The sequence below is a fragment of the Miniopterus schreibersii genome, assembly GCF_964146895.1.
Source record: "Miniopterus schreibersii genome assembly, chromosome: 2".
Taxonomy (NCBI): Eukaryota; Metazoa; Chordata; class Mammalia; order Chiroptera; family Miniopteridae; genus Miniopterus; species Miniopterus schreibersii.
In genome coordinates, this window is record NC_138102.1 from 173,494,005 (window position 1) to 173,513,016 (window position 19,012).

A 19,012-nucleotide genomic window follows, 5' to 3' on the forward strand; every position below is an offset into this window, starting at 1 on the left:
GCCTCTTGATGCCACAGGTTGATGCTTCATCTGCTGCTTTATCTGATGCTTTATCCCTCCTGTCACCTACAGGTAAGATGGCTTGCTACCTGGACTTGAGCACAGCCAGGGGCTATAAAAAGTAGCTCTGTGATACATGAGCCTAACACTTCTGTTACTCTTTTCATTTCTAGAAAATGAAGTGCCGGCCCCAGCCCCAGCTCCACCTCCAGAAGGTAAGTGAAAACACTACTTCATGCATTTGGGCTGCAAAGCCAGAAGGTCTATCCCAGCATGATTTGGCCTTCAGTGAAGCTGAGCTTTAATCTAACTCCTATGGAGAAGGTGGGTGACCACAGTTGTAATAGGTTAATAATAATAATAATAATGCATTGTGTTTACATAACCCTCTCACTTTGATCTAATTTGGATGATGTATCATATACTTATAAAACCCTTGGAGTTATACCAGAGTTGTAGTTATGCCCATGTCTTAGTGTTGCGGAGGCTGAGCCCCCAAGGGGCTGAAGGTTGCAGGGCTTTCTCACATACAGCTAAGAGCAAATAAAATGCACATCTTTCTTATGAGAGTGGGGAGCGGATCTCACCTCAGTCCTGGAAGATCAGCAGCCCCTTCTCGACTTGAACTGTGTCACCGTCAGACACCTTCAGGAACTCTGCGGGGTGTTTCTGGGAAGATTTGGTGGCCCCTGAGCCTCAACATCAGAACCAGTTTCTCCAGGTCTTAGGATCCTGTTGTCCAGCAGGTGGCAACGCAAAAACAAGGAGTAAAGAGTTCCAGTGAAGCTGGCAGGCGGAGGCAGTGCCCAGTGACACTCAGCAGGCTAAGGAAGCCTGCTTGTGCACCTGCATAGACCTAAGGAAGAGAACAGGGCTGAAAGGGTGACAAGCCCTAGCGGAATGTTAAGCTCCCAGCATGGATCCCCAGAATCATTGTCTGCCCGGCCAGTGGCCTCAGGATGGAGGCAACCACAACTGCATGCCTTTCCCCTTGAAGACACCAAAGTGCCTTCTCTCATCACTCTTGCTCCTTGAACAGGATGTGAAACTGGCATTCACACAAATTCATAGATACAGAGAAGAGACCAATGGTTGCCAGAGGTGAGGGGGTTGGGAACCTGAGTGAAAGAAGTGAAGGGATTGCTAAATACAGATTGGTAGTTATAAAATAATCCCAGGATGTAAAGTACGGTGTAAGGAATATAGTCAATAATATTCTGATAACTATGTGTGGTGCCAGGTGGGTGCTGGAAATACCAGGGGGAACACTTTGTAAAGTGTATGATTGTCTAACCACTATGCTGTACACCTGAAACTAATACAAAATAATATTGAATGTCAACTATAATTGAAACATTTTTTGAAAAAGAATTATTCATAGGGTGTTTACCATGAGCACAACTCTGCCCTAACCCTTCAGAAGGACACAGAGCTCTCTCCCAGATACTTATTAATAACTGGGTACAAACAAACTGTACCAAATATAGTGGAGAACTCTTAGAAAACATTTCCCTGTATTCAGTTTGCTTACAACCACGTAGGAAATAAAATACAGACCAGAGAACAATTAGATAAACTACAACCACTATGTTGAAACATGAAGCAAAACTCTAAGAACTTCGCAAGGCAGTATGTGATTTAATGCATGTTACTTGAATTGACAATGTGGTGTGAAGACGGGGGCAGGGGGAGGTCACTGTAGACCAGACCGGCCTAGTTGAAAGCAGGAATTGAATGAGGCCTCGGTAGCTGGTGACCTTGTTGCATGGAAATGTATAAGGGGATTATGAAACTCTTCCACCCTGGAGATCATTTTCAGGAGGGCACTTTGAGAAATCTAAGTGTTCACAGGAGCCCCTTTGTCCAGCTAAGAATACCTGATCACACGCCCAACCCCTTCCGTAGTATAGAAGAGTATTGCTATGTGTCAAAATGAATGAAACAGGCTCAGCGCCACAGGTAAAGTAAGCTCAAGTTTAGTTTTCTTTCAACCAGTATAAATGTGTGACACTCTTCTTAGGAACTTCTCCTTTGGTATACTTCCTTCTTGCATATACAGACTTATTTTTGCCAACACTGTGTACACTGAGGCCCTATAGGCCGTTACAGACATAACCTTTCCCTTCTGTTCTTGACATCAGTAGCTGTCACTGGGCCACTATAAAGCTTCCCTTATTATGCCATATTTCATATTTCATTGCACAATACTGACTTCCTGTTGCTCAAACAAGTCTCCTACCAAACTCTGCAAAAAGTCTTTTTATTAGTTAACAAAGATTCAGATCTATATTCAATCAAGAGAGAGAGAGAAAGTCATGCTTGAAAGAATTCTTTTCTTACATATACCATAAGTCAGACACCACTTATAGGTATCTAAACTACTATGATTCTGAACAGAGAGAAATGCAAAGTAGATGGTCTCAGCAGATAAAATCTGATTTTACTGCTATCATATTGCATTTATTGCCACTCAACTCAGAAGGTTAATATATGCACCAAAATATATTCTTTGAAACTATTGTACAATTACAGATTTTATACACTGGCTATATTATGTTACCATGATACTATAATATTATTTAGAAGTAAAACTATTAGAACCACTACATAGATCAAACTTCCTTAAAAAGTTAGCCAGTCCCTTGTTGGGGTCTACAAGGAAGTGACGCACATTTTATAAGTACCATGCACTAACCGATTGACCGCTGGAGCATGGACCCACGTCTTATACTCACTTCCACGCCGGCATGTTCTAACATGAACCCAGCAACTGGATGTATTTTAACAAAGTCCGTACTGTATGTTTCTACATAGGCTTTTTTCAAAAATGACCAGATTCATTGCCTTTATGAAAAGTTTAATGTGACTCTACATTATAATGCCCAAACCCATTGCCCCCGCACAGCACAGCAAATGAGCATGTATCATTTCTGATCAGCCTGTGTTCAGGCGCCCTCTCCCCCTGCCCACATCGCCCATCACACAACAAAGTACTTCCCTTAAGACGCTTTTAAAAATGTGCTTGTACTTTCCACACAGAACCAAATAAAGAGAAGGAAGCCGGAACAGCGCCACCAAAAGGTGAGTGAAGGGAGGGAGAATGGGGCTGAATTCAGTAAAATTAGAAACAGAGAGAGGCCCGTAATGATTGCCAGAGGGGCTCCCTGGAATTTCTCTGCGTTATCTTTCATCAGTGTGGTTAAGTGTTCCTTGTTTTCCTCTTACCTGCACAACCCAATTAGCATAATGGCAAATGGTGCTTTGATCCATTTTCATTACACACATTTATAGAAGTAAAACAATGATAAATAAATATATATATATATCTGTATATATCTCACAAGCCCTTGTTGAGGTGCCAGCATATTAATTGGTAGTTTCCAATTTCCAATGTGCATATGAAGGAAAAGGGTGTCTGGCCTTCTTGTGATTACACCAATTTGGAAAATTATCTGGATTGCCCAGGGTTTTTTTTTTTAATGGAATGTTTTCATGTTACTGTGTAAACTGTTCCAGGTTGCACTAGTCATTTTGAAAGCCAGCATCTCATTTTGTAACACTATGTATTCATGTAGATTTATATAATGATTTATGTAAATGGACAGGATAGCCTTAAGCAGACATCACATTGCTCCTTATTGATTTGGAAACTCATTTCTTTCTGCAATATTATTCTGTTTTTACTTTATATGTAGATAGTCTGGTTTTAAACAATGACTAACCTTTATTACGTGGGTCCATGAAATACTAATTCCTTTGTGTCCCCGTGGAAGAAGTCATTGTCATTTCCGACCACCTGTCCTAAACTAAGGAGTATTAGTTTTCTATAAAAGAAAGTTTTCACAGAGACAGGTTTGACAATTCTGCTTTATATGTTTGTATCATGACTTATAGATTTGTTTTTTATTTGTGCTATGAATAACAATAGTTAAAATTTTGGAATAAGCAATTATTTCCTGATTATAATAAGACCTTTCTCTTTTTTTCTGGACACCACTCCAAAGTATGTTAAGTATCTTTTTTCTTATTATGTCATATTTCATTACCTAATTCCTATAATGTTATTGTCTCCTATACATTAGTAAAATACTTTTTTTCTTTCTTTCAGTACATTGGACCACTTTTCTTCAGCTAACTTGAACTTACGCTCTGATAAATGAACACATAATGTTGTTAGTACACTCGCTTTGCCCTTGACCTTCAGTGGCTCCCATGGATAGTAACCTGAATACTAATCCTGGCTACAGGAGACAGTCTGAAGGTTATTTGCTTACGGAATGCAAACAATGCAAACTCCTAGAACTCCTTCCATGAGATGGGTTCAAGGCTGTTTGGGCAGCTGGCTAAAGTTATTATAATGGTATTTTCCACAAAGCTGATGGCATACACCTCTGTTTCCAAATTTGGAAAGGTGTTTGGGCCAGGTTGTAAGGCTCAACCAACAGAGCAGATGACATAATCCCAGAGGGCAAGCTGTCAACATTTAAACAAAGCCTGTGCTTGCTCCTTTCTGTGAAAAGCCATCCAATTATATTTGTGTGCTTAAATGAGAAAATGCCTTTCTGTGTCTTAAAGTCAACCAACCAACTAGTCAACCAATCAACAAAGACTCTTCTTTATGCAGAACACAGTTTGATGAAAGAGCCAGACCAGATGACTAGGGAGGGAATCCTGAAATTACTAGCATTTTCCCCCTGACATTTGCAGAAGTTAAGCAAGGCCATGGCCACATGCAGTCACATGCCCAAGTACATAAACTGCCATCTATCTATTTTCTCTACATGCCTAGGAAGAAAATCAATTTAGGATAGAAGGTGACAACCCTAAATAAAGAAGGTAGGTAAATAGAAGTTGTTTCTAAATATACAAACCTTTCAACTATCTTTCAACTATTACCCACTTTCATTAAGGACAGGAAAATTTCAAAGAAAATACTTAAGCAAAAAGTAGACGCAGTAAACATTGCTGTCTGTGTGGCCGTGGCTGACAAAGAAGGCCTGCATGAGCATAAATGAGATTGATAAGTGCAACAGACCTTTTCTCCAGCATTGACTAGAATGTCCTTCCCTGCCCTTCACCTTCCCCCAACCTTCAGTCCAGCTAATTGATTTTTAACCATTCAGCTTGGATTGTACCGCTTTATTCAGCTTTCCCTGACTTCCCTCTCCCCTTCCTCCTTCTGATTTCTCTTGGACCTATTGCCTCTGTCGTTCAATTGCTCTTTTCTCCACTTCATCAAGTATTAATGGTTCATTTCTTTCCCTAACAGGCTGTAAGCTTTTTGACAGTCGGGCACCATGTCTTAACACCTCATTGGGCCCTCGTCTCATTTTTTCTAGTGTCTGGCAGAGAGCCGCACAAGGCAATCACCTAATAAATACCTGTAGAATGAATGAACAGTTGAATTTTCATGCTGGCTTAGTTGCTGATCACACAGACAATGATAATCTAGGTAGAATTTTATTTTCATTTATTTCCATTTGCTGGGCAAGAGGATGAACATCCCATGCACACTCTTAATAATGAGGTTCAGAATGAGGTAATGATGCTGTGCATTGAGTGCTAGTCTACAGAACAGATAGGCGATGTAAGACCAACTCACTTAAAGCTATTGAAAATGGTCAAGCCTGGACATTACCACATTTTCAGACTTAATTAGTCCCTTATCTAATTAGTTGAAGTATATTCAGTTGATAGCTCCAAGATGGCCACTGTTAAGAACATTATTCATAGCAACACAGCCTTAATATCATTCCCAGATTGCCTGAATTGTTCTGCAACCACCCAGAAATGTGCCAAAAATTTCTGTGTAGCCATAGAATGTTGTTTGGTTCTGATATCCATCTTTCAAGCAATGCTTGTGGGTCGATTTGCCAACTTTCCATGTTTGCTAAAAGTTTCTGTCTGGGAAACAGCCGATTTCCCAGGATGGGGTTTTTCTCTCTCTGTTGATTTGCTTGTTTGCTTGTTGGCCTCTGGACTTGTCCATCCAGCTATCCTGTTCCTTAACACTGCCACTTTGTCCTGGAATTGAAACAGTAGAGATGACAATAAAAAAATGTATTTAATCAAACAGCAATACCAGAATTTACATGTGCAAATCCCTTTAAATCACGCTGGGAGGCAATGTCCTTATGTAAATAAAGTCACCGTGACTTAGAATTCTTCCAGAATAATGAGGGGTGGCAAACCAATAAAATGCAAAGTACATACTCTTTTTTTATAGCCTCAGTGGGGCCAGAGGACTGTCCTTTCCCATTCATTTACCCAGCAAGTACTCAGAGGCAGCTATGTAGCGGGCGAGGGCCTAGTGCGGGTCCTGCCCTGCTGGAGCTGACTTTAGGGCACTTGAAAGAAGAGAGGGACCATCCGCAGGATACAGTGGACCTCGGCTCTGGGAGCAGGCGTCACAGGGGGCCGCGGGCAGGGAATAATGAGGCTGCTCGAATGGGATTATACTTTTTGTGGCCGACCAGCACTGTATGGAGATCACAGAGGAAGAGACCGGCTCTTCCATGCCTCAGGGGGGCCCCACGGGAAGTTTCCAGAGCGGCCCAGCAGCATCAGTCAGAGGTTCCCCTGGCGACCAGGCCTCGTTCTGACCCCTCAGCTCTGACATATATCTATTCATTCCTATTCTTGTACTTTATGCGTGTATAGTCTGTCTATTTTGTGGTGAGCCCGATTGGAATAGTTACTGCCTCTTTTTTCTTTCCAAAAAACAACTGCTCTTGATAACCATGGCAAGAGAAGTAAAACCTTTCTTTCCCGAGTCATTGACATTAACGCCATCGCATCATCCGAGCCACATGAACCCTGCGCACACCGAGGAGCTCAGGCACTTGAGTCCAAGCGTTTTTCTTTTGGCGTGAGTGTGGCCAGCAGAGGAGGAAGTGAATCAGCAGAAGTTCCAGAAAATTTCTCCTCAATAATATGGGTTTTTTTTAATTAAAAAAAAAAAGATTAAATTTTTTTCTTCATTTAGGTCCCTTTACATCTGCAATAACATCATCTTCACGCTTCTTACTAGCACGTTAAAATGTTTTTGTGGAATTTTACCTTTAGGTATCAGACAACCATCTACTAAATTGTCTCTGTGCTTTATCTGTGTGTTCTAATTACATATTTCCTTGTCATGAATTTTGTTAAAATAATATCACCATACTTTTCAATTCTAAGACAAAACCACTATATGGAGCTACATAGATGTAATAGATTTGGGGAAGGAAACACTTATTAAATAAACACCTTTATTTTAAGATGAATCCTGATTTCAGAAGCATCAAAATGTGAAGGCATGTGTCTTCTTGTTAAGAAAATACAATAAACTAGTCAAACGTCTCAACACACAAAGAATTAGTGTCAGCTGTTGGTGTTATTGTCTTCCAGTGTGGCTGTGGTTGCTATCGTTATTTTTGGTCATGTATGTATATAATGACTAAAACTGATTATTCTGCTTGAGGAATTCATAAGTCTTTCTAAATCACATCAGGTGTTTTAATTTAAAAAGGCGATTTAAATCCACCACAGGTAGAAGTTATTTTATGTTTAAGAGAGTGTGGAGAATTATAAGAATGTAAATATTCTATTATCTCTGGAAGTCTCCCCCTTGAATTTTGGATTTCATGTGGAGCCCCCCTAAAATCCCAGGCTCGTAATATGAGACCAAGTTATTTTTCTCCTTTCCAGGCATTCTTCTATGGGAATTTCAGTTGTTTAAAGAATCATTTTTTACGGTTTTACAAATGCTATTTTCCCATGACTTGAAGACAAATAAATTCTGCTTTGGTAAATCTTCCTTCTCTGTCGCTAGGGGAGATAGCTCAGCTGCTCTGGGCCCATGTCCTCATGTATGCTGTATTCTAAAGAGCCAAAAGCAGATGTGTGTGTTTTCATCGTCATTGTAGTCACTTTTCAACAGAAAAAAGGGGAAACTATGTCTTACATATTTTTTTGTTTCGTTTTCTTTGAAAATGTTCTTTGTTTGGTGCCATGCTCTTTGTATGTGTGTTGTTGAATTAGGCACAACCCAAAAGATTTGGATATTCAATTTCTCTTCTAGAATAGAACCTGTTTTTCCATGGTACAGGAAAACACCTATGAAACCTTTCATTCTCATCAAGTTCAACCATATTCAACCAGGCAGCTTTTCAAGAATTTCAGGTCAGGATCCCTACATCTTCACTTCTTTTCTTAATCTAAAGAAATGCCAGGACCAAAGCTATTTTAAAAAAAAAAAAATGTTTTGTTATGTTTTTTGTTTTGTTTTTTTAATTTCAGAGAGAGGAAGGGAGAGGGAGAGAGAGATAGAAACATCGGTGATGAGAGAGATTCACTGATCGGCTGTATCCTTCATGCCCCCTACTGGGGATGGAGCCCAAAACCTGAGCATGGGCCCTGACTGAGAATTGAACCATGACCTCCTGGTTCATAGGTCGAAGTTCAACCATTAAACCATGCCAGCTGGGCCAAAGTTACTTTGAAAAGAGAGGAAACAGTCAACTTGTCCATTATATCTTCTAGCACTTTAGAAAATTTGGAAATGTATGCACACAAAAATAAAATATTTCCAATTGAGCAGGAATTGCTGTTTGGAAGTAATGTTGGATCACCTAGATCATTTCATGACACTTTGAAGGATTGGTTTAATATGTGGTGCCTTAATAATCTAAACTAATTGTGCATGTCCCCCCAAATAATCTTAACTTTTAGTGGACATTAAAACTACTCATTCTCCAAATTTTTGCTTATCTCTTCATTTTAGTTTTATGAAAGTATATGAATACTCTTCTCAGTCATTTAGCATTATAAACAATAAACTCAAGGATTCATTATATACTATGCACAAAGCAAGAAAACCACCACAAAACCTATATAAAATGTTCAGTTGACTCAAAATGGTTCTAGTTTCTAAACAAGAAAAGCTTCCTTTCTAGGATTTGGTTGAGGTTTAAAACTTCTTTCAATAATTTATATAGGACTTTAAATAAGATCCTTTATGTAATTCAGTAAATAAAAGTCTTCAAATAAGTTACAAGAATAAAATACTAATAATGAATTAAATTTATGGCAAGTAATATTTTTAAATTGCAAGATATTTCATTTTTTATGTAAAATTTTAAAATCTAACAGTCTTCTGAACTATAGAATTCTGCTGATATCTCAGAAATACCTATACTTCCCCAAATGTATGATTTCGTGGGATGTTAGTGGATATTCCAGAAGTAAAACGTGAACTAAGTTTGGAAAATGTTAACTGCTGTATTGTTTCTTGACTCCACCCCCATTGCTGGAGCATATTAGCACACTGAAGGTTGTGAGATGTCTCAATAAAAGCACACACACAATGCAATAAAATACAAGTATTTAACTTTATTTAGCCTAACATTTTCCAAGCTTCTTTGACCACAAAAATCTTCCTCTGAAGAATCCTGAATTTCACAGTATCCAGTGAGTCACCTTGTGGGTTCTGAAGATAACACATTAAGGTTCTCTGTATATTACCCTAATCATTTTGTAAAAAGTAATAAAACATATATTTGGTTGACAGTCTTAGAAAAGAAATTTAAGGCTGGTAAATATTTGTTGCAAATATGCTAATAAATTATACAGAAATGTGCTATTTTATCTGAAGGAATCTTTTAAGGCACTTTATAATTAACATGTATGCATGTGTTTGCTGTATCCTATTTTATATAGTTATATAAGTTTTTATTTTGAAATCCACAGTATTCCGGTGTTTTAAGTACAAAGATTATTGTCACTTACACTAACACCAGGCTTCATGCCTTGAAAAGAGAGGGGCAGAGGTTCAGATAACACCAAATGCCTATTTAAGCATCTAAAATATAAAGACACTTTAAAATGCAGACATTTTAGAAAAAGGGACTATTGGGTGCCTCTGCACATAAACACCCCAAGGCATATTTTGAAATTTACCAATGTGCATGGGTAAATATTTTTAGTATTATACATCATTGGCCAAACACCAATCTAATCTTGGGGAAATGCTTATGAAGTTTCTAAACTATTGATGAACTTAATAAGTATGACAAATTGATTTATACTAGCTAATGTTGACTTTTATTTTCTAAATATAGAAGGGAAATTAATCATGAGGTTTTCGGGTGGGGGGAACAAGTTCTCCGACAGTACATATATACTTTTATGCCTGTGTCCAAAGGATCCTGGTATATGGGTGATGCCTGTCATTGACGTTAGTTACGAAATAAGCACTCGAAAGCCACCTCCGTTGTGGGTTTCATCAAAGTTATAATTTTTGGCATCCTAACCTGCAATCACATAAAATGCTTGCAGAGAGGCCAGTTTGTAATTTATGCTTTCATTGGGTTACCCTATTCTCTCACCCTTTTACTTACTTTTCTCTTTTTGCCTGAAATACTCAAATTTAATCTTTCAGGAACCAAGTCTTCTAAGGCTTACTCATCCGTTGAAAGTGTTTTGTGTAGTCTCTCTTCTTTTTCAGATTTCTCTTTTCCCGGGACACTTGGGATGAAGTCCCTTCCTCCTTGACTTTGTATGCCTATTTCTTGTTTCAGATGAAGAGGAAGCCTCACCGTCCCTTGTCCTGCCTCCAGGTTAGGATGATCCCAACCCCCTCTTTCCCCCGCTTTGTATTTATTATTAATTGACAGTATAGGAAGAGAAAAGGCAGAGCACCTTGATGAGACAAAGCACAGAGCAGGGCACCGAATTTGGCCGGTCCCTAAGCCAAGAGGGAAAACGTTTGGCTTTAATGGCAATTTTTTCTTTTTACATGATATTTTTTAAGAGTCTTCCGTTGTGAAATAAATAAGACTCATAAATCTTGGATATAAATTTTACAGGCAAAAATGTATGTCTTCCATTTGTAGTTATGTACCCTTTTCCCCTGTTCAATATTTGGATTTTTTTAAAAAAATCTTATTATTTTAAATAAGACATATTTTTAGAGATGCCCTCATAGTTGAAGCTCTATTGATTTTCCATCCAAGCCAACTTCTAGTGTTTCCCTCCCTATCATCAGAAGAGGGTTTGGGGGATCCAAGGAGGTTGCAGTCAGCACTTCATTGGTACCCCCTGCCCCTTGCATCATCCGGATCACGCTTTCCTTTCAGGTTTGGGTAGTCGGGCCCTGGAAAGAAAAGATTCAGGTGAGCAGACGCCTGGAGCAATCACTAATGACCTCATTTCTTGAAACTGTACTGATTCTAATCTTTGTTCTATTCAGTTTGTAGCTCTGATAGCCATCTTTCATTACACTGCCTGTTACAAGAAAACTAATGTATTGAGAAACAATTAATTTTGCATGATACACGCACACACAAAATCAGGAATCTAGGTACATACACCACAGGTTGGTTGGTTTTATTATTATAACTATCATTTTTAACATTTGACAACTACACATAAATTAAGAAACTTTTAAAACTTCAATTTAGAGAATGCTAAAGTTAGATAATAATTCGCATTTTTATAGAACTTTACACACAGTTGAGAAAACACCCACAGATGCATCCTGTCAGCTGTGCTACAATTCTGTGAGGTCACTCCATTCATTCATTCATTCATTCATTCAACAAATTTGTGTTGAATGCTTACTATAATCCTAACGTGGGTCTCTTATGGGCCAGGCATTTGTAGGTATAGAAATGAACAAAACAATCAAAATTCCTGCCCTCATTTTCTAAATGTGAATGGCCACTACCCACTATTATTATTAATATCACAGATACACACACCATAAAATTTCAACAACTTTGTTATTAAAACATCATGTAATCATGTGACTATATTGCATAACTTCATTGTGAAAACAGCGGTCTCTATGGACAGAAATACTAAGCATGATTGATACAACTAAAATAACTAAATCTACATTTTCTTCATTTTGAGAAGCATTAACAGGTAGAGCTGGCAACCCAAGCATTTTTTTTCTTCAGCTATTTAGGCAGCTGAAACTGAAGTTCTCTGAATTCAGCTCTCGGAGACAGAGGGAATCTCTACAGTTCTCTCTCCTACCCTCCTCACTGGGGTTGACTGATGATTAATCCAAGTTAAGCACCTGGAGAGCAAACTAGAAAATGCAAAATAAGGTTCATTTCCAGGTTCTCTCTTACCCCCTTTCAGGACACTCCTAGTATCCTTGAAATTTATACCTGCAGGTCACAATCTGCCACTTAATTGTCAAACTATGATCTCATCTACATGATCCTAAGAATTGTCTAATTACACAATAGAAAGGAATTTAGAAATAGCAGGCCAGGCTTGGTTGTCTGACCCTTCCCAGTTGACCTGCAAACCGACCCACCCAATTCTGGTTTTGTATATATATATATATATATAGCCTTAGAGTCAGTCACCTGCAAAAATATTGAGAGTACTGCTTTAACGTATTTCCCACCATCATTTATCTGTTAGGGGTCAGGCAGGATGGGAAAATACAGGAGCCATGGCCTCTAACAAAGACAGAGTAACAACCTACCTGCAAAGTGTTACTATTTCTAGGAATTAGAAAATGTTCCTTTATCCCATCATGGAAGAGACATCCCTTCCTAAGAATGGGAACCTGTCACTCTCTACTGATGGCTGCAGGGGAGATGGACAGAAAAAATGGTGTTACATTTATCCAGGTTGATTAGACAAAGAAAAGCTTCAGCGTTGATGAGAACAACAAACTCAGGTAAGTCTGCTTACGAAGAACCTGGACCTGCAATGACTCTTTTCCTCCTTTCTGCTCATTAGAATGGTCTCTTGGCGAGTCACCTGCCGCAGAGGAACAGGACAAGCAGAATTCCAATTCTCAGCTGTCCACCCTGTTTGTGGAAAAGCCTCAGACAGGAACAGTGAAAGTTGGTGAGTGCCAAGCATTAAATCCTGCTTTTAAAAAAAAAAAGCAGGTGAAATTCACGTAGCATAAAATTAACCATTGTAAAGTGAACAACCAGTGGCTATTAGTACAGTCAATGTGCGACCACTGCCTCTATCTAGTCCGAAAACGTCTCATCACCCCAAACAGAAACCTTGTACCCCCAATAAGCAGTTACTCCCCATTCTCTCTCAGCCTGTGGCAACCATTAATCTCTTTTGTCTCTATAAATTTCCCTATTCTGGATATTTTGTATAAGTGGAATCAGACAATATGTGACCTTTTATGTCTGGTTTCTTTCACTTAGCGTAATGTTTTTGAGGTCCAGCCATGCTGTAGCATGAATCAGAACTTCCTTCTTACGGCTGAGAAATATTCCTCATTATGTCTATATTAAATCCTGTTTTTATAACCTTGAAAAGGTGAGTGTAGCTATCATCCCAGTACTCTTTAGCATGTAGCAGTTGGGCGCCTGGAGCCAGCTTGGATACAAATCAGTTTCTTCATCTGTCAAGAGGGGATGATACTACCTGTGAAGTACTTTGAATAATGCCTGGCATGTCTTAAATCTCTGAGCCAGTGTTTGCTGTCATTACAACACACCTCATTCTATAAGATGATTACAACACTGCGCACACACACTAGATCATAATGTATAGTATTTCAGAGGAAGCTAGTCTAACAGATGGTACAACTCTGGAGATACTCATTCAAAAATACTGATTGCACGCCTGGTAAAATACTGTTCTGAACACTGAGTAAATATAACATGTAAGCACTCAAAACTTACTTTTAATGGAAAGAGCAGACAAGAAATTAAACAGATCATTACAAAAGCTGAGTGCCATGAAGGAAATAAACAGGGTGGTGAGTTAGAGAACAACTTGGGGTCCAGGAATTTTAACTAAGTAACTTTTAATAAGCAATATACTGGCATCAGAACTAGTCTCTGACAATTACCAAATGTTATGCACATGAACATATGGCTGACTATATTCTTTCAGGTCGGGAATGTAGAACCACACTGCCTGTGAGTGGAAATGTTTGCTCCCCTCATGTTTCTGGAGACACCAAAATGCTGGGCTGGCCACAGGGCTAGAGTTTTCATGTACTTAGGGTCTAATCAGCAATCTGTCATTCAAACAGGCAAGTTTATTTCAAAAAGATCAGTTTCATTTAGTCATATTCCCATAATTACTCCAGAATTCCCATCACTTGCCTAATAAAAAAGATTTTTAAAAATGTATACACTATATATATATACATATATAAATTTTTAAGTTTCCCCCCATTTGTATTTCATATATAGAATATAAAAACCAAAGAAAAATATTTCTACTGATTAACCCACTGCTCCTTTTTTGTTCCATAAACCTCAAATGCAGAACAAGTTGGAGTATCTAAGAACTAGGGTCCTCATGAAAATACCAGGGCCATTTCATTGCACAATTCCAGGGGCACCAGTCACACCATAGGGTATGCAGTGCAGTCCCACATAACCCCTGCCAGACAAGAGCAAAACCAATGACAATTTTCAAGCCAGTCTGATTCACTTGTGCTTTTTCTAGGCGAAAATATCACCTTTATAGCCAAAGTCAAGGCTGAAGATCTTCTTAGAAAACCCAGTGTCAAGTGGTTTAAAGGGAAATGGATGGACCTGGCCAGCAAAGCTGGGAAGCACCTCCAGCTGAAGGAAACTTTTGAAAGGCAAACTCGGGTATGGCCCTGGACTCCTGGCGCAGGGGAGAGGCTAGCTCATTCCATCTGAGTGGGTAAAAGGTCATTTTTACATTCAGCTTTGAGAGATTTCAGTCCCAGAAAATTCTCTGGAGTTACTATTGCTAACATCTACACTTAGCAGGCGAGCCCTGCTGTGCCTGGGGGCTATGGAGCACACTGACCCCTCCGTAATTGAGAGCATCGTCCTGGAAGCCCCAGACAGACGTGTCTGTAAGCCAGTGCGAAAGGATTTGGAAAATAACTGAAATGTGGTGGCGTTTTTCTGTCAGCAAGGTGTACACATTGTGTTGGATGCATTTCATTGCAGGTGTACACATTCGAGATGCAGATCATCAAGGCCAAAGAGAACTATGCAGGAAACTACAGATGTGAGGTCACCTATAAGGATAAGTTTGACAGCTGTTCCTTCGATCTTGAAGTGCGCGGTAAGAGAGCCTTTTTGTCTGGGTAAATGTGATTTTTTTTTTTTAATGGGGCATGAGAGGACGGAGAAGAAGGCCATTTAATACCATGAGATTTTGAAACTAAAGTTTCCTTTAAAACAGTGTGTGTTCCTGATTGTGATAGTCTCAGCAAGCCTGCTGAATTGAATAGTTATGAGGCAATTTATAAGTGGAAGGTGGGATATTACTGCCAGGTACCTCTTGTCCATGCTATCTACACCCCCTCAATCTCCCAGATCAGGACTGATGCCATTGTTTGCTGCTATGAGTGTACCTGTTTCATTGGGTCCACTTATTCCCACTCCAGTTTGGAGATAAGTTAATATGGTACAAGGATGTTAGGATACCCAGGTGGAAGGAAAATTTCTCTTATAGGGACTAACATCCTATATGGAAGTTCTCCATTCATATGTTCTGTGTACTGCCCAGAGTGAACATAATAGGGATAAATGTAAAGCTGTACATGTAGATTGGGGGGGGGGGGCTTCTCTAAGTATACAAAGGGAAAGTTGACTTGGCAGTAAAGATCATAAACTTAACATGAATCCAAAGTGTAATGTAGCTACAAAAGACAAAGCTGGCACAATTTAAAACTGGGCCATTCGAAGTGGCATAGAATCTAGGTTTAGAAAATGACACCACTGTCCGCAACATGCTAGCTGTTCCGCATCTGGAGTAATGTCTTGGGCCATGGGCACTACACCCACCAGGATCCCTCCTGGAGTAGAGTAGGAGCCAGGAGGGTGGAGAATCCAGAAACTATGCCCTGTGCGGCGTGGGTGGAGGTGGCATATACAACTCATTGTAAACGAGGAAGGGCCATCGCACCGAAGGACAAGGCCATTTTCCACGTGCTCGGGGAGTGTTTAGGCAGATTAGAATCTAAAGGTGGACATTATGAGGTGAATTTTGTCTTAACATTAGATTGAGCTCTTTCATTAAAGCTCTGTAGACACAAGAGAAGGTAGTGAGATGCCCATTCCGAGAGATGTCGAGCAGAGGCTGCACGATCGTGGGTGGAGGTGCTGCCGAGACCTCCGTGTTAAGTGGGAATCGGGTCCTGAGCGGTGCTTCTTCAACCTGGCCGGGCATCTCTAAGAATCACCTGAGGGATTTTTAAGAATTTTGATTTCTGCGTGCCCATCTCTGATCTGGTGAATCAAAATCTCCAGCAGGGAGATTGAGAAGCTGGTATTCTTTTTAAGCTCTTCAAGTGATTCCAATGGGCAGGCAGGTGGAATGACAGTGGGCTGTGGTAACTCCTGAAGTCCTTTCCTTGATTCTGTGTGAGGGAAGATAAGTGATGGTATCTCAGCAGCTCAGCCATCCCGGGGGGCAGCCATCCTCCCTTCACCTGGCCTGCCTGCCTTCTGGAGACTCCCCACAGCCGAGAAAGGAACTGAGCACAAAGCTGCCTTTTAATGGTGTTTATTGTTTTCTTTCCTTTCAAAGAATCTACCGGGAGTACTCCAAACATTGACATCAGATCTGCTTTCAAGAGAAGGTAACTTTGAAAGGGGACTCTACATACCTTTTGTACAACATGAATGTGGAGGATTCTCAAAACACACTTTCTCTTCCTGTACCCTCTATAATTCCAAATGAGAACAACTTTTTCCACTGTAGTTAAACATACCATATATTCAGGAGTTAGTGTTCTAGAAAAGTCATGGGCTTAAGGCCAAATCAAGTATATAGTGATCATGCTTTTTTAAAAATCCTCACCCAAGGACACATTTATTGATTTTAGAGAGAGGAAGGGAGAGTGAGAGGGAGAGAGAAACATCGATCAGTTAGTTGCCTCTTGTATGCATCCCATCTGGGGACTGAACCCACAACTTAGGTATGTGCTCCGACCAGGAATCTAACCCTTGACCCTTCACTGTACGGGACAATGCTCCAACCAACTGAGCCCCCCAGCCACAGCTTACTGATGATTCTTAAGAATATTCTTGTTATAGGGAAGCTCCCATTTTGGCAGGTTTCACAGATGCCTTATAAAAACACACTTTCAACCTATCCATATGTGCCTTCTTCCTCAACTGCATTATTTCCCACCAAAGGGCCAAAAAAGATAAATATGTAAAGATACACATCTTATATAAAACCAGTTAAGTAATGTCAGAAAATTTGTACTGCTTTTAATCTAGAAATCACTTATGGAGCTATTAAACCATGTGCCCAGAAAACCACAATTAAGTAGCTACCTACTGAAGTTAGCACTATTTAAATATTGGATTATCCTAAATAAAAGACCACTGAGTCTGCTGGAATAAAAATCACGGTAAAAAGTTAAATATAAATACCTACTTGATTTATTTTGCATCTGCCAAGGCCAAAAAAATCAGGGGGTCAAGGAAGAAAAATGAAAACACTTTTCTAGTCTATGAGAAGTATAACTAGCCCTTCCCTGCCATTTTTAACTCTCTGTACTTAATGTTTCCATAACATAAATTCCTTAATGAGAGCAAATGTTTTCTTCTTCATACAACTGAATGTACATACAGTTTTGTGGAATAAGGAAAGTCATCCCAAACTATTATAAAACAATGATTAGTCTGCTAATAAAAGGCATGTTTCCCTCCTAAATTATAAATATATGAACATTTTAATTACTTTAAAAAGATACTTAATATAACCCGATCAGTCAATCGGCTTTTTTTTCTTTTAAGTCATAAGTTTCAAATCCTGTTGGTTTCCTTCCACCTCCTCACGTCCAGCAAATGCAGAGGTCCGACACTACGCTCATACCACGTACAAGTATATTTTAGGAGAGGGAGACATAATTTATCAAGTTTCGTGCTTTAAAGGAATAGAAATGTGTTTATTTCAAAGTATATAAAATTCTCCAAATACCTACTATTAAAGAATTTTGAAAACACATTTTTGGACTTCAATTAGTATAACTTATGTATTATACACACTGTTTTTAAACCCAGACTCTTTCCCTAGAAACCATAACTAGCATTTGTAAAGAGCAGGAAACATCTTCATTAAAAAATTAAACATGTAAGTAAATATGTAGTGCCATTTAAGGGTAAGCTCCATAGCTTCTATTTAGAGTTTATAGGAAATCAAAGATGGCTACACGCCTAATTTAAGATGCATTTCTCTATAGGAAAGCACTTTAAAAAATTCCTAGTAGAAGGATCATCAACATTTCAAAGGCAAATTTTTGAAAAACCCATTTTAAAAGGTGTAACTATTAACAAGAAAATGAAAAGCTTATCATTATTTCCCTTTAAAACTGACAGGAATGCATCTTTTATTTATTTAAAAAAATTTTTTTTAATGTCTTTGATTTCAGAGAGAGGAAGGGAGAGGGAGAGAGAGAGAAACATCAATGATGAGAGAGTCATTGATCGGCTGCCTCCTGCACACCCCTCAACTGGGGATCGAGCCCACAACCTGGGCATGTGCTCCGACCTGGAATCAAACAGCGATCTCCTGGATCCTAGGTCGATGCTCAACCTCTGAGCCACACCCTGCCAGACAGGAAAGCATCTTTTAAAAAGCTCTGCACTAGCTCCATGCTTATGTTATGTCGGTATCACATTACCTGACTCATCTATTGATGGTCACAGAGAGGCTACCTTTGAATATAAGCTTTGCACTTATATAGTTGACACTGGGACACTTTGTCCTGCAAGCCGATCTCTGCTTGCCATGAGCGACAGAGATCAGCAAAAGTCCTTTGCTTTTTACACGGGTATGTTTCCAGATCACCCCCACTTGCAAAAACAAAGTACTTTGTGTTGTTTGGCTTCATTGCATTTGTGTTACTCCATTTTAACACAAATCCAAGCCGTTTTATATATGCAATCTACAAAACTGTGTCTCCTCATGTTTACTTTTCCACAAGTACATACTGCAAAAATTTTCAATGTCACTTGTGTGAAAAGAAATAGTTTGTGTTGATTTAGTCCCAGGACTCGTGTGCTGGTACAAAATTGCATATACG

General features: G+C 39.3%; 1 protein-coding gene across 12 annotated transcripts in view; it reads left to right on the top strand.

The window, feature by feature from the left end:
- The window catches only part of MYBPC1 (myosin binding protein C1), a 77,084-nt gene that overhangs the window by 16,498 nt on the left and 41,574 nt on the right, over positions 1-19,012 (top strand). For 7 of the 12 annotated variants that reach the window (XM_081130302.1, XM_081130309.1, XM_081130305.1 and 4 more), the window contains exons 2-9: positions 174-215; positions 3,040-3,081; positions 10,560-10,598; positions 11,118-11,153; positions 12,745-12,855; positions 14,437-14,585; positions 14,916-15,033; positions 16,504-16,555. In XM_081130302.1, coding sequence (XP_080986428.1) covers positions 174-215; positions 3,040-3,081; positions 10,560-10,598; positions 11,118-11,153; positions 12,745-12,855; positions 14,437-14,585; positions 14,916-15,033; positions 16,504-16,555 — 589 coding nt within the window. The remainder of the gene's footprint in view (positions 1-173; positions 216-3,039; positions 3,082-10,559; positions 10,599-11,117; positions 11,154-12,744; positions 12,856-14,436; positions 14,586-14,915; positions 15,034-16,503; positions 16,556-19,012) is intronic. The other 5 variants (XM_081130304.1, XM_081130308.1, XM_081130303.1 and 2 more) reach the window with 1 other exon arrangement.